Source organism: Nipponia nippon, unplaced genomic scaffold, assembly GCF_047370975.1.
Source record: "Nipponia nippon isolate SJK-2023a ecotype South Korea unplaced genomic scaffold, ASM4737097v1 scaffold_19, whole genome shotgun sequence".
NCBI lineage: Eukaryota > Metazoa > Chordata > Aves > Pelecaniformes > Threskiornithidae > Nipponia > Nipponia nippon.
The window spans coordinates 2,395,115-2,411,020 of NW_028262335.1; the positions used below are offsets into that span (position 1 = coordinate 2,395,115).

The 15,906-nt window shown below is 42.6% G+C and overlaps 1 protein-coding gene across 1 annotated transcript; it reads left to right on the top strand.

Annotated features, from left to right (window-relative positions):
• Window positions 1-263: 263 nt before the first annotated feature.
• MICOS10 (mitochondrial contact site and cristae organizing system subunit 10) lies at window positions 264-15,715 on the top strand. Its single transcript, XM_087755646.1, has 4 exons — window positions 264-375; window positions 11,650-11,697; window positions 12,325-12,434; window positions 15,475-15,715. The coding sequence occupies exons 1-4, from the start codon at window positions 309-311 to the stop codon at window positions 15,481-15,483; spliced, it is 234 nt and encodes a 77-aa protein (XP_087611772.1). The 5' UTR covers window positions 264-308; the 3' UTR covers window positions 15,484-15,715.
• Window positions 15,716-15,906: the final 191 nt, after the last annotated feature.

A 15,906-nucleotide genomic window follows, 5' to 3' on the forward strand; every position in this document is an offset into this window, starting at 1 on the left:
GCTGAGGGATACGAGGCCTCACAAGGAGACGGCGGGAGCCCTGGCTGAAGAGATGGGGCCCAGGAAGGGCTGGGGCTGTGGTGGGCCGGGTCCTACGGGGAAAAGTTGGGTTTTGGGCTGCGCCCAAGGTCGAGTGCGGCGGCCATCGCGCCCTCCCGCCGGTAACCTTGACAACGGCGGCCGGGCCGGGCCGGCAGGAAATCTCGCGATATCTGGCGCGCTACGGCTTGCCCGCGCCGGCAGATCTCGCGAGAGTTGCGCGGGGGAGGAGGCGAGGGCACGGCCTGAGGCGGGAGGGGACGGCCAAGATGGCGTCGGAGGGCGAGCTGGGCAGGAAGTGGGACCGGTGTCTGGCGGACTCCGCCGTCAAGCTGGGTAAGGGCGGGGAGCACAGGGCGGAGGGGGAGGACCCGGGGAGGAGCGGCGGGGGCCGGCCGGGCGCCCCCGGGGCTGGGAGGGCCGGCGTCCGCCCGGCCCCGCGGCGCGGCCGGGCCCGGCGAGGAAGGGCCCTGTGAGGCCCGGTCCCCCCGCGCCGCTCCGGGCCCGGCCTAGGTCGGCGGCGGCCTCGCCGCGCTGTGGGCCCGGGCGGGGTGACGGGGCGTCCTGCGGCTCAGCCCTCAGCGCAGGGCAGCGCTGCCCCCGGGGGTCGCGGACCGGCGCGGCGGGAGGGAGCCGGGCGGCCCCGGGCCTGGCAAGGTGACCTTGGCCGCGGACCCCCGCCCGGCCCGCTTCCGCGGCCGCCCCGGGCTCTTCTCCCCGGTCCGGCCCCGTCTTACCCGCGATCCGGTAGCGGAGGGTCAGTTTTGACCTCTGGTTATTCCCTCGGTTGGAGATGAGAGGTTTCCGTGGGAAATCTCCCTCTGCGCTGAGCTCCGCGGCCAGCGGGACGCCTGCTGCCCCGAATGAATGGGCCCCGGGTAGGCATAGCCGGGTCCTTCAGTGCCACGACCTTGCCCGCCTTTAGTTTCGCTATGACGACGGCTTGGTTTTCGAAATCTGTTTCTGTAGAGCTGTTCACATCACTCAGTGTACGAGGTGGGCTGTGTTTATTAAAAGCAATAGGCAGCGTGACACGCTGATAGCTTTGGCATGTGTTACTTAGTATAGTGTATGCAGTTTGACATTGAGAAGCTTTCCGTCCGGTGTCCCAACCCTGCAGGCACTCGTGCCTTTTCTTTAAGCAGGGAAACAGTTCTGTTGATTTTCTTCCATGCTTTTTTACCCTTAAAGTTAGGACTATGCACATGCCTGCAGTGCTTCAGATCTGCCACAAACCATTCATAACATTTCACTTAGAACTGTGAGTTTTATGAGTGATTGTAATGATACGCAGTTCAGTGCTCTTCGTGTGACAGGCTGGCAAATCGACCAGGCAGAGGTTGTGGCTTTTTGAAGTCTGTGTATACCAAAGCAAATCTTTAAATGCAATGTATAGAGCAAGAAGTGGAGTATCTGACACAAAAGGTATGCGTTCCATGTTGGTGCAGAAGTCTCTTTTAGAACCATAAATAATATCTGAGAAATGTGAATGTTTATTTCTTGTTGCTGTAGTGGCCTTATGCTTGAAAGCTGACGAGGAACTCAGGGTTTTAGTTGCCTAATACTTTTCCATTAGAAAAGATGTTTAATAATTTTAAGTAAACTGAAACTTCCATTGTTTATAACAGGCCTTTGAAAAGTGTCAAGTGCTCCACAGCAGTGTTTTGCCTTATGAAATTCTATTCAGGTTTGTCTGACAAACATATCCAGATATGTTTATGTTTCCATAGCATTGGTTGCTTTATCATAAAATATTAAGTATTTGAAATTATAAACAAGAACTTGTTCCATGCTGCAGCTGTACAAGTACATGTAGAAATCCTGTATGTGGAAAGGCTCTCTGGGAGGCTGAAAGAAGTGGATACAGGGTTGATTATGATGCAGCATGTCTCTTCAGCAGGCCTTTCGTTTTAATTTGATGTTTTCTTCTATACTAAAGTGGCAACGGAAGAAAGAAAATGTGCTTAGATTTTCTGCGTTGGTGCTCTAGACCAAGGATTCCCAGTGTTGGCTTCATGATGGCATTGAGTAGAGGTCTCTGTAAAACTCGGGTTTTTCATTAGGTTGCCTAAAAGGTGCACATGGGCTGCATCCAGTTACTGAAGTGTCTGTGCTGGCAACCTCCTCCATGGCATTATCAACAAATGACTCGGGATGAACTCTGGAAGTCAGAACAACCCAGAAGTTGCTTCATACTCTGGTAGTTTGTGACTGAAGATGATGATGGCCTTTAAATGTTAAGTGAATCGGTGGCCTAGCTGTGCAAACTGGTAACTGAGCACTGATAACGCAAACTTCTCAAACTACCTCAGTGGAAATGATTGTTTTCTCTGCAGGGACTTTAAAAACCTGTGTGGTTGTGATGATTGTTTGTGTAATATTGCTAGAAAGTTTGCTGGAGTTTCCAATAAACTGTCAAGGATGGTTGTTATACTGGAAAGAAAGAAAGAAAATAAACTTTTTTACTTGGGAATTTTGTTGCTTGTTATGTGGGATATAGAAGTTTACCGAATCCTCACTTCTTTGTCGGACTTTTCCTTTTGGTGGCCACCGTTTCCTTCCCGTACGTTCCTTTACATCCTTCCTGAGCGCTATTGCAAGAGAGATCTTTCCAGCCAATGGCTGGGGAAAAACAAACATTGTGATTAACCCTGTTTTTTCCCATGCCAGACCCTGTGAATAAAGCAGAGCACTGAATTTCTGAAGCCTTGCATGCGTGACAGTTTTCCAGTGTCTGTGAGAACTGTAAAGAGAGATAACTCCTGTGGATTGGTTTTTGAGGGCTGGAGGGACGTGGGAAACAGAAGAGAGTGAGAAGGGGAGGTAGCAGCTATCAGGATGACTTTATTAGCAATAGTATGTTTTTAAATAATAGCTGGGGGCTACGCAGCCTGTCCTATCTTGCATTAGTCTGTCAGGCTTTCCACTACAGTTGCATAAGCCAGTGTATTTGTAGTTGATTGTGTTGTTTGGAGTTTGGAGTTTTAGTTGAAGATCAAGTTCCTGGAAGAAACTTCATCTCCTGCCATGTCCAAAATAAATATTTATCTTATGTTACGTCTTTTGAAATGCTGTATTCTATTTTTGACCTCTGGTCACTACCTGTGTGCATCTTGTAATTTTGTGTTAAAACTCTTTTCTGTTGGTTCAAAACAGGGTACGTTGCCAGGCGTTGTTAAGACAGTATTTCATTTCAAAGAGTTAAGCACTGTAAACCTCTGTATGCCTGCACAAAACATCAAAACATTGTTACATGGGGTTTATGTGCTCCCCTCCTTTTTATTAGGACTGACATTTATTTGTTTTACTAATGATGAGGATGGGTCTAGATATTTTTGTTCCCCTTCCCTTTCTCAATCCAGCTGTAACCACAGTGTTTTGTATAGTGGGCCGGGTTGTGCTTTCTTGGCTGACCAGGCAGTTTCTCTGATCCAGATCCCGCTGGCTCTGGCTTCGCACCGTTCTCAAGACTTTTCACCCAAGCAGTCATTTAAATAATTTAAGTTTCTGTTCCGTCTTTCTTCCCAACACTGATTTTTCCTTGCCCATCAGAAAAGTTGCTTGTTTCCTGTGTGGGGAAGGAGAATCAAACTACAGTGGCTTTCTTTTTCTTCCCAGCTTGCAAAGCTTTATAAACTCCTGTGTCCTCTCCAGCCTTCACAACCATTTCTTCCTTTTTATCACTAGAGCTCTGCAGAGAAGAGATGGGGAACTCAATAGTGTTGTAGTCTTCTTCCATCCTGCCAGCTTCAAACCCTGCTTAAAGGGTTTGCTTGTTTGTTTAACTGATTGATAGTTCATGCCTGTTTATTTGGAAAGACAATTAGTCATGAAGGACTGACAGAGTTGTTTTTTTTTCTCTGCGAGGCTATAATTTTGGACAAATTATTATTATGTGCTGTTTCCAGGGAACGGGGAAGCAATAAAGAGTATGTGTGTAAGGGGAGGGAGATTTGTGTGCCTGTGTGTCTTGGTTTGTTTTGAAACTGTTACAGTTTTAAATGAGTTGATCACTGTAATTTACCTGATACTGAAAGGTAATCCTAGGAAAGCTGTTTGCTTCTTGGCTTGCGTGTAAAGTTGCTGTGCTGAAGTTTTTTTTTCTTTTTGCAGGAGACAAATGTTTTGATGTATGTCTGTGACCAAAATTCAGCCTGGAAGCTTGTAGATAACCCAGTGTACTAATGTTTGTTTCCCTCTAATCCTCTGTTTTGACATCTGAAAATAAAACGCTTCTAATTTCCATTTAATAGGAATTTTTTAAGAGAAAAGGGCACTTTCAATTCTCCTGCAACTGTTACACGATTTCTTCTGGCTCTCATCATCTGGCCTGCTTGAATAGCTGTTTCTGTTAATGGCAAGGGCAAAATTGTATTGTTTGTGTCATTCCACAGATTGGACGTTTCAGAAAGAATCATTGTATGGATTGCAATGTCAGTATTTTTAAATAATCCTTCACATGGTTATGAATAGGATAAAGTCAGTCTATATAATGATAAAACTTGATTATACTTTCTGAAAACTGGATTAGACTTTCTCTAAATATACAAAAATCCTGAAATTCCTGTTTTGAAGTGTTTTTTTGCTTGGCCATTGTAATGTGGCCATCCAATCTTAGCTACCAGATCAAAAGACTTGTTCTTCATTTGGGATTTTGTTTTTAATACTGGTGAACACGAATATTATGTGCGCAACGACTGCATTGTTACGTGAGCTTTGTTTGTAACCCCAAGTTATTTTTCTTTGTCGTACCGGAGAAGGTCCAGTTCTACTAGTTGTATCTTGTAGCAGACCAAGTAGTGTAAATATTAACTGGTTATGGCTTAGGCTGTGCAGGGAGGCAATACAGCCAACGAAAAAATGTTTTATTTGGAAGAGGTGGACAAGGCTGTTCCGAGAATAGGCTTTTAGTCAAAAATCTAACAGCAATATTTAGTTATGTTAGCAGAGTTCAGAATACAATGACCATCTACAAATTAAGGGGCTATTATCTTCTTTTGGAAGAAAAAGACAGGAAAATCTTTAGGAATCCAGGTCTCCCTTCTCCTAACTGCACTGTGTCCTGCTGTTCCTCTTGGCTGGCCATCCAACTGAGTCAGGAAACTCTGCCCGGCCTAGATGCATCCGATCAGCTCGCTAACCGAAGCTGTGAGCGACACTGGGAGAAGCCCTGCTCGACCCTTGTTCCAGCCTGCCCTTGGCAATACTTCTGGTGTGCAAGAAAACCTGAAAGGAGAGCTGTGACATCCGTCTGATAGTGCAGCCGTTTAAAACCCCAGACTACGCAAGATCTCCTCTGCTGGAAATGAATCCAAAGTGCGCTGACTTCCTTGTCCTCTGCATTAGTGCATTGGTAAGATGCCTGCTGTGCCTTCTTTGGGAGGTGACAGAGGAAGGGGACTCTAGCCAAGTGATATCCTAAGCCACTCGTTTGGTCCTTCAGATGTTACAGCAGTAGGTGGGAACAACTCTTTGTTCTTTGTTATATCAGATTTAGTTCTCTGAGGAAAATCCTTTCAGGGCTGCTGTCACATCCTTGATGATAATAAATTGATAGCAAGAGATTTGAGAAGGATCAGGCTTCTTTCCTTAGCATTTCTGCTAGTGAGATGCCACTGTAACACTTCTTGCTCTAAATTGCCTCTATTTCTTACTGGGCCAGTAGACGTCAGTAATGGTCAACCTACGTTGGTTGAGTGTGAAGAAGCATGATTGCCAACCCCCATAGTTAGGCTTGCAAAAGCCCTAAATGTGGATGTGTTTACTCCAGCAAAACTTTTCTTTTTAGCAATGCTATTGTTTTCATTAGTGGAATATTTTATTGGTTATTATTAAGACAAGGTGAAGTTTTCTGGCAGAGGTGTGTTTTCCATATTATGAGTATCTTGCTGATTTCTTGTATATGTGCTTCTAAAGTGAGTGCAACCCTGATTTTGTCTAAAAGCTTGATGCGATATTGATGAGATCCTTTGTTGTGCTGTCTATTCAATGAGCAGCTTCCACTCTTCTCCCCTTCCCCTTTTAAAAGAGGGAGGAAACGCGTGTGCCCTCTCATCTCACCAGCTCATTCACCGGTGTGAGGATGAAAAGTTTCTGGTCCGGCGACGAGACTATCACTGTGACTGCCTGGGCTAACAGCGGTGCTTCCCGCGGCCGCGTGTCCATGTGCAAAAGTGCTGATGTTTCTCGAAGATTAGCCTTCGGGCAGTGGTTGAACTGCAGGAGTGCTGAAGGGTGAAAGCGCCCCCTGAAAGCATGTCAGGATTTTTGTATTATAATGGTATTTGGATATTTATATTCTGCCGTTGCAAGTATTCTGTGTTACTACAGTCAAATGCTTGAAGAAAACAAAACATGCTTTTTTCCTGCTTCTTCCTCGAGTACTTGGTATATAGTTTCATGATGTTTTCTTCTAGTGTCCTTGCTCATTTTTCTGTCTGCTATGTAAACAATCCACACAACAGGGGAGATGAGAATGAAAGCTTCAAAGTTGGTGTTTGAAGAAAATCTGATTCCTACCACGAAAGACCTTGCTAAGAGTCTGCTTAAAATTAATTCTCTCTGTAAATAAGTGATGTCACAGTCTCGGATTTCTATCTGGTGCTAAGTGCTGCCCTATAAGGGCCCTGGTGTATGAAGAAGGCTCTCCTCCCCGTTTTTGCAGAACGATTATCTGTGTATCTTGTCAAAGTGGGATTGGAGGGGGGCAGGACGGGACACCCTACAACAGGAGGGAGAATATCATTTTGAGAGTTGCTTGCCTTTTTTGTTTGCTTTGAAGATCTCAAATTTTCTTGGGTATTTCCTTACCTAAAGCAAATTTTAGTGCCAGACTGAGCTGATGCTCATTTGAAACTTCCAGTGCATCGGGCCCATGGATGAGATCTGCTGTTGGACCTTGAAGGTGTTGCTGTCACTGGCCCCAGAGAGAAGCTAGCCGAGCTCGATAGATTTTCTTGATCCTAATGTAAGTTCCCTTTCCAGTTGGGAAGAAATCTTCTCTGTTGGGACAAGTCCATGACCTATTTTAGAGAGTCTTGTCTGTACAGAGTGGTTGCTATTTTCTTGGAACAAGAAGCCATCTTCCAGGAGCACCTTCTTCACTTTATTTCAATCATTTAGTTCTTTTAATTGTAAAATAACAGGACCTGAAGGAGAGGAGGCTGAAGCTCTCTGTTTTGTATTTGTGTGTAAGGAATGGCAGAGGAAAATAATAGTTTTATTTTTGTCATCAGATTAACTAATTGAAAAACTTCCAGCTGCTATAGTAACAGCAGCACCTTTGCCAGATGTCAACGAGCATACTTTAATCCTTCTGTTTTAAATTTCAAGCTATTGAAGAAAAGTACATCTAGGTATGGCAGTCTTAATAGCTGCTTCAGTCCATAGCTACTTGGGTAGCCTAGGAAAGAACCGTGTAGTATCGCTGTTGGAGGGACTGTTGATTAAATTTATAGAAAAAGCTTTTCCCAGATGTTCTTGTGGGGCAGGAGCCCGTCCTGAAGATTTGTGTTTCTCTCCGAGACACTTTTATGATGTCCTGTTGGGTATATGGCGCGTGCTCTTCTGTGCGTTAGATTGATTTGAGGTACTGTGACATTTTTCTTGGAAGGTGTACGAGCCAAAAAAGTAGAACGAAAAAGTTTCGGAGCCTGGGCTTTCTGCCTAATACCAATTCCGTGTGGCTGTGCTAGTCGGTACGGCCGGGACGCTTACTGGGGAGCGGGAGTAAGATGTCCACAGAACTGTCCTGTCGCCTGTTGACACTGACTGTAAATGAGTTCAAGCTGAAGTGATAGATGTAGAGTGGAAGAGACTGTTTTTCTAGTTAAACATTTTAAACTGTCAGAGGAGGTGAAAAATGCGTTATACTCTTTCCTGTGGCCTTTTCCTCCAAAGAGTCTGTCATGCAAGAAAAGGAGGGAAAATGTGCCCGGCGTGGATCAAGCCCGTAGCTTTTCCATGTTCGTTTGTTTTTATTGTAAGATAAACCTTTCATGTTTTATTGTTATGAAGTTAAAGCCTGGCCTAGAGGTGCTGATCTTTAGTAGAAACAGCTGCAGACTGAGGGTCCCCTGGTCAGGTGGGAGGCTCTTTGAAGCAACATGTTGCCTCTTTAAAAGGAAATTGAGCATGTGAGAACTTAAACCTGTAAAACTCATCAACAGCTCTGCTATTGTTTGTCTCTGCTGTAACTTTATCTAGAATTAAAGCAAAACGTGTTACTTTGCTTCCAAGACAAGATGGTTCGCTCCCCCTTGGTCCTGGAGACAGAGGAAATGACCACATAACCACAAATACGTTCTAGTGGAATGAAGATGAGTGACGAATTATCCACAGAAATAGGTTCTTAACCAGATGGGCTAAGAAATTAAATGTAGCTAAAGCTTCTGGTCTTAACTTAAGACCAACGCTTAAACGTTAAAACCGAGCAGAAAAGAGCAAATGCTGTATGTGCACCGGCTGACGTGAGGGGGCAGATCTGAGCATTTCTTGTTGATTGGGTGTTGCGAGCAGCAACAGTTTTCAGTGTAGACTGTAGTCTGTTCCTCAGTAAGAAAAGGAGTGAGCTGAACTGCCTTTGGGATAGGGAAGCTAACGTACTTTTTTGGCTTTGTTTCTCAAGTCGCCTTCTTGTACAGAAAGCAAAAAACCATTAGCTGTCAGATCTCCTTTACTGCTCTGCAGCATTTTCATTACTTACAGCAAGGCCCTAGATACCTTACTATCATCTTCTTAAACTAACCAGCCACCGTACTCCCCTTCTGCTGGAAGAGGGTGCAGTGATAGCCTCTAAAATGGAGGCTGTGTATTTTCATGAAAAAGAAGAATCCCTTCCCTAGAACCAGGCTTATCACTACTTCAGAAAAAAGCTTTCTTAGGAAAGACCATTCTGTCTTAACAAGTCAGTCACGCTGGGCCACATCTGCTTAACAGTGGTGTTGGGTATTAGCGTGGAGGAAGACCTAAGTTTTGGTTTAGGCTTAGGCTGAATTGCAGTTGGCAGAAATAGTAAATTTTTCACCTTTAAGTGTATCCTGTAGCTTCCCCCGTGGCCAAGAGGAAGCAGCATTGATGGCATCTGTGTGGAGCCCTTACGAATGGGGTGTAATGGGAGAGAGCATCTGAAGGAGGTGAAGAGAATACAGGATAATGAAGATTTCTGGTCGTAGATGGAAAGAAACTGCATGAACTATAGCTGCTTCCTTAGTGCAGACTTTGCTTAAGAGAAGAAAGTAAGCAGTTTACCATTACTGTGGTAAGAAGAATGTGGGTTTGACTGGTAACGTGGAAAATGTGGTGACATTAGAAACTGCCTGGGCTCTGCATGGAGATGATGCAGAATTTGTCATCCTGTAAATCATTTCTCATTGATTAGCTAAACTGTTTGGATTGGCAGAGGGGATCTTTCCTTGGACAGGAAGCATAGGACCGGTATCGCTCACTGCGCGACAGGCCTGCTGAACCGGGCAGTTCAAACAACGCCTAGTGCTGTCTGCACGGAAAGTAATTACCTCCAGAAAGTCCTTTTCAGACCTACAGTACAACAGCCCAAAAGAAAAAGGCAGCATAACTACATGTTGTAGGAAAAGACTGGCAGAGGGAGTTGGGTCAGGGGGCCAAACCGTTGTCCGTCGGATGAATTCTCGAAGATAGTAATTATCCTTGATAGCATAAACATTCTGCGAGAGCCAACACCAGCTGTATTATAGCAAAGGTACAGAAGGAAGGCTCTACTTGGGGAGGGGGAGTGGAGGAATTAGCACGGATGAACTGCTGCTCTTAGTAATGCATGATGTCTCTTCCAGTCTGCATATAAATGCCGGTCAGTGACACGGTATGAGTAGTTAGCTGTTCATACGAGATGCTCCAAGGAGTGTATCTCTTACTGTCTGAAATGCAGAAAAAGCCTGAAGCTCTGACCAGACATCGGACGGACCGAGACTTTCCCTTAGCTGTGCAAATGATTAGAGTGAAAACCTGACCTTCTGCAAAATGCTGGGTTTCTAAAATGTCTGGGGGAGTTATGTCAGGACCACTTGGCAGGCGGTCAAAGTTCTTCCCTGCAGTTGCATGTTTTGTAAGCCTACTCCAAGTTGTAATGACCTGGTAAAGTAGTTACCTCTGGCATAATTGAAAATCTGTAGTAAAATGAAAAGAGTTTTCAAAAGCAACTCTGATTTCCAGCTCTCGGTAAATATGGGTAGCGAAGTCCTAACAGGAGAGTAAACATAAGGGGGTTTGCTCAGATCATCTGTTTGGTCATCTCTCTTCTAATATTTGAGGTTTTTTTAATCAATGAGAAGTGTGGGGTGCTTAGTTAATTTACTAGGTAGTGCGGTGAGTATTGTTTCAATAATCTGTGCCTCAGTAGCAGCTATCGTTAGTATATTTTTTGCAGGGAAAAAGGTTTAAAGAGCAGAAGGAAACTTAAAAAAAAAAAAAAAGAAATGTACTCCTATACGCCAAGAGGGTATAGGATTCTTTGGCATTGTTCTGGATCAACCCACTTAGTAATGCGTTCAACAGGAGCTTAAATAAGGATCGCATAATTTTAGGAATAGTTAAAAAAGAAAAAAGTATGTCTTTTAATTAATAAAACTCATTATACTTAAGTTAGATTTCTTGTATTGAAAGGAAAGAATTGAAGCCCATAGCAGGATGCATTTGCTGCAAAATAAACCTGAAGCTGTCAGGTATGTTTTTAATGAGCATATGCATGACTGATTGTTTTTTTTTTTTCCCTTTTTTAAACTTTTATACTTCTGCGCCTTATCTAAAATTCTTGTCTTTAGTGGATATAATTAAAGGTAGAATTTACCCACTGAGCTCAAAGTTTTCACTGTTATATTTATTGGGTTGTGAGAGGAGTTTTGCAGACTTGCCTGACTTCTTGCAAAAAATCATAAGCGCACCTTCCAAGGAAAGCAAAAACTATTTTTAAATATGCCAGCTGAGTTCTTTAATGGTGCTCGGAGAAATTTTTTTCAACTGCTGCAGTTGTTTCTATATATAGTATAAGGATGTGAAAAGTCATTTCTTCCTAATGTGTTTAAATATGCTCCATAATGAATGTTGTGGATGTGGAAGATAAGCAGCCTGGAGCTTTCTTTTGCAAGGTATAGGGTAACACAAAGCATCAAAGTTTTGCTGCCCTCAGGACACACACTGAAGTAGTTAAAGTAGTGAGATAAACGAAATACAATAAGATATTAATCTGCAAAATCTAAAGCTCAAGGACACAATAAGTTTTCATTTAAGTGTTTTTCATTTGCTGACAATAAGCCAAATAAATCTTAATTCCACATTGTGGATAGTGACAGAAATTCAGTAACTTTCCCTGGGATGGGAGTCTGGTTTGTTTCCCAGATCTTCTGATAATGTTCTTGTATATGTTGGGATTCTAATCTGAATTAGCTGCTTACAGTTACTTAAGAAAAGAATTATTTTTTGCAGAATTGCTATTTAAGAACATTTTTGTTTGGTGTGCTGAAATAACATGTAGTCTGATATTCCTGAGTTGGAACAAAGAATTACTGTAAAGAACTAAATAATTTTCCATTACTCTGCCTTATCTTAGTCCTCACTCCATTGCATTTCTCCTTACAGGTGCTGGATTTGGATTAGGAATTGTTTTCTCAGTCATTTTCTTCAAAAGTAAGTATACTGCAGTAATCTTGGCTGCCTGGTTTCCTAATTTCTGCCTGTTGTAGGTACAGTTTAAAATCAAGAAATCTTTGAGGCATGTAAAACTTAATCAGCATGTTAGACCAATTTTTTCATTATTGTTCACGTCTTTTCAGTTGAAATGGAGTTACCTAAACTTTTAACTGTTGCGTAACACGGTTGTTGCATGCGGCATCTCTCTAAGCTCCTACTGTGCTCAGCTCAAATTCTGGAATTGCAGGAAACCCTGAGCCAAATTACTGGAGCCATGTGTCTAGACATCAGTTTATGCCAATCTTGCCAGGGTTTTAAAGCTGATCTAAATTCTTTTTCAGTTATGCTTTGGTAACAGAATAATTTTCAGTAATATCTTGAATTCAGAGATTGCTCTCCATTAAATTCTAAACATGGTGTCTTACTCATGGTTACTCTTGTTGTTCTTCTGAAGCAGTGTGGTTTTTAGCTGATTTTAGGACTTGTAGACTTGAAAATGCCTAATATGCATGTTCCAGTAATATATTCTTTCTTGGTGCTTATTTAACAGTGCTATCACTGTTATGTGAAATGAACAGCTTTTCTTGACTTTACCTTTTCCTCTCTGCTTGCCTTCCCCCACAGGAAAGACATGGCCTATGGCTTTTGGGTCGGGGATGGGGTTAGGAATGGCTTATTCCAATTGTCAACATGACTTCCAGTCTCCATATCTTCTCCATGGTAAATTTGTAAAAGTAAGTATCAGTGCTGGTTACTATTAATTGGTAACTGTTTAGAAGTTAGCATTAAAGGGTGCATCTAGACACCATTTAAATGGATATTCCTCTGCCTTTCCCAAAAGAGCACCAGTAAGAAGAAACTTGTGTTGCTGAAGTGGGAGTGGTTCCTCTGCTCTTTAGAAATTTTTAATGTCTGGTGTGTGTAGCAGTAAACTTACGAGACTGAATACGTAGAATTCGTTTAGCAGATCCTGCAGGTAGGTTTCCCCACAACCTGAAAACACATATAATAAAAATACATGTTAGAAAAATAGAATAGAATAGAAAGCTGAAAAACTAAACTAACGGTAAGATTCTGTCTTCAGACTTTGAAAGAGATGAGCTAGGAAGAAACTCAAAGTCACATCAGGCATGTCAGGTAGATCTGCCTGTGGAAGCAGATCTTTAATCTTCTGTGGGGTGTTTGTTTGTTTCGGTTTTTTTGTTTTTTTTTTCAGCATGAAAACACTAATCTCTTGTAAGTTTTGTGGCTTGTTTGCTGGATAGTAATGCAATAATTAGTCTGAAGAAATTGTACGCTTTAAATAGTTTTGAAGAGGATAACTTAAATGAATTCAGTATTGTCACTGACCATGCTGAGATAAAATATTTAGAAATAGATTAATTAGTAGGAACCATTTGTGCACTTGCAAACTGCCTACGGTGCACTAAGTCCACAAACTGACTCCACTAATATTCTTTATTTCTTCACATGTAAAAGTTGGGGCTATTCTTATGGTAATTTATGATTGTGGCATCTGGAGAAAAAAAAAAAAAGGGGGTGTGCGTGCATATTTTGGATCCACAAAGCCATATACTGCTAAAAGCATTTCACTGATACCGGTGGAGAGGCATCCACCAGGACATATTTATAGTTATTTTAGCACTTCAGAAAGTACTGAGGTAAAATGTTCTGCCAGGAGCTTTTCATGACAAATACACAGAATGCAAAAATTGCTCCTGTATCGCTCGTCTGCCTAATGAAGGAAGCATGAAGGTGTTTATAGGCTTTTTCCGGGTGCATTTAGAGCTGTAAGTTGAGTCCGGTCCTCCTTAGATTTACTGGCAGGTGAGCTTTTGCCAGCCTTCTGCAGCCCTGCCAGACATACCTGTGTCTTCATCTGCCTGTAAAGAAAAGGAAACAATAACAAGATTCTTGAACAACTTCTTCAGAATAAAATATTTTGGATAGCAATGTAGAGAAACTGTGACTTTAGATGCAGCTGATAGAACATTGCCAGCTACAGCCCAGAATCAGAAGTCTGTGCATGACTCTTCTGGCCAGATTTGTTAACATCGAAACATGTTAGCTTTCCATACCGTCCTGAGGGTATTCCTCCCATTTATGTGTCCAAAAAGAATCTGGAATGACATGTCTGTGGCTTCACGTGAATGGTAAATGCCCTGTTCACATGTTCTGAGAAAGCATTATTCATTCAAGGATGCTTGTTACTGGGGATGTTGGGCAACAGAAAACTGACTTTCAGATCAGCCTAGGAAAGGATTTTGTTTGGATTAAGGACTAATCTGTGCTCTGGAGCAAGGGTGGTCCTTCGAAGCATGAGGTAATTGAAAGGACACTTCACAGAAGAAGCGCAGCTGCCTGCATGGCACAAGACTAGACAAATAGTTTCCAGTGCACTGTCTCCACTAGCTTTCTCTGGCACAAAGAGGCTGAACATGCTGAGAGGGAAGACGCGGATGAAGCCATCTAATGGTTAATGTCATTAATTCTCTCCAAAATGTCGTGTCATGGATAATGGCTCCAGGGTTATTACAACAAAATTATTTCATTTCTGTTGGTTAGGAGCATGGAAAATATTGTTGCATTATCACTCATCTGTTTTTTTTCCTATAAAATACTGTTGTAACTAAACTCTATAGGACTTCCTTTACAAAACTGAGTTTCTGTTCAAATGCGAACTTGTCAAAATGTGAGATTCTGCAAGAAAATCAGCTTTATTAAGGGAGAGAGAGAAATGTAACACAGATTAGCTTGAACGAAATTATTTCTAGCTGTTCGAACCTGTCAAGTTCATAGGATCACAGGATAACTCAAGTTGGAAAGGACTTCAAGGAGGTCATCTAGTCTGACCTCCAAACTGGGGTCAGCTGTGAGGTCAGACCAGGTTACTTGGGGCTTTATCCAGTCTGGATTCTTGATTCTTCAGGATCAAGTTCTTAATTCTGAATCCAAAGTGAGAATGAGAGAGGACAGAGGACCCTCACGATACCAAATAATCAGGAGATTACAAAGCAACTTTGCAGCTGTTCCAGCTGTAACTTGGATCATCACGCTGCCCATCCTTTGGGTTAGTAAGCTGATTGCGAAACACTAACACCAATGCAAGAGCCATTCATCTAGGGCAAGAGACGACTTAAAATGCAGAGAAATTCTAATTTGTGGTCATAAGATTCTGAGGGCTTTTTAAGTAATTTGATCAAGTGGACGTCACTGTGATTTCAGCTGAATTTTAAATCAACATCTAGCAATTATTTCAAGGCTTAAAACAGTATGAATTAGGTAGAATTACGTGGCCTAAGGTTTCCTTGCAAAATGGAAAGTATCATATTTTTCAGGTTATTTAGCCTGTATTGTTTATCACCCCAAACCCCGCAACCCTGTACTTTGATTGCAATGTGGATTATATTGATATGCAACAACACAAGAAGTTTGGCAACTGGAGCCTTTCTTCCTGCCCTTTGTGGCTTTGCTTTCTATCTGATTTCTACTCAATCTGTGAGTAGTTAACTTGAACAATAATGTTTGGGTTTTTTTGAAGTACCCATTTTGCCAGAATGGAGGCTTATATGCATGAAAACATGGCATGCTTCTGGTATGAAAATAGCTGCTTAACTTCTCCGTATTCGAGTTCTCAGTCTAGCGAAGGATGAAAATGTTAGCCTACCTCCTGGAAATGTTACAAAGCTAAGTGGCTTGCTTTACATCGTGCAGCACCTTCCATGTAAGGAACCCGAATGGCTTTTTAATAATACAAGCCTTCTTGCTTTACAGGAACAGTGACTAATGACTAAGACTATCCCAGTGGGAAGGAAGGAGAAATCAATGATTATTCCTCAGGAATACTGAAGTGCCCCTGGAATAAGCCAACATTCTTCAGTAACGATCACCAGTAACTCTTTATACTCCAACAAACTGTTTCTGTACATGAAACAAAGTTCTGTTGCTTGTTTTGTATCGTGTCTGGAAAGTGCAAGGAAGAGCTCTTCTGGGAAATAAAATAAAAGAAAGATGGCCTCCTCTGGTGTGTTGACTTTGTATGTGAGTGAGAGAGAGAGAGAGAATGGAAGGAGAGGACTTCGTTTTGAGTACCTAGCAGCTGTGACCACCTGGGTAAAATCCACTGTGAGAGCTCTTCCGAAAAGACAGCCGTCGTATGTTCCTCTCCACTCTGGAAAGGCAACCCCCATCTAACATACAGTTCAA

What these genes read in the sequence shown, in the direction of transcription:
- MICOS10 (XM_087755646.1), top strand. Translation starts at nt 309, where the DNA reads ATGGCGTCGGAGGGCGAGCTGGGCAGGAAGTGGGACCGGTGTCTGGCG. An exon ending in GGACTCCGCCGTCAAGCTGG is followed by an intron (nt 376 to 11,649) that starts GTAAGGGCGGGG and finishes TTCTCCTTACAG; the next exon opens with GTGCTGGATTTGGATTAGGA. An exon ending in CTCAGTCATTTTCTTCAAAA is followed by an intron (nt 11,698 to 12,324) that starts GTAAGTATACTG and finishes CTTCCCCCACAG; the next exon opens with GAAAGACATGGCCTATGGCT.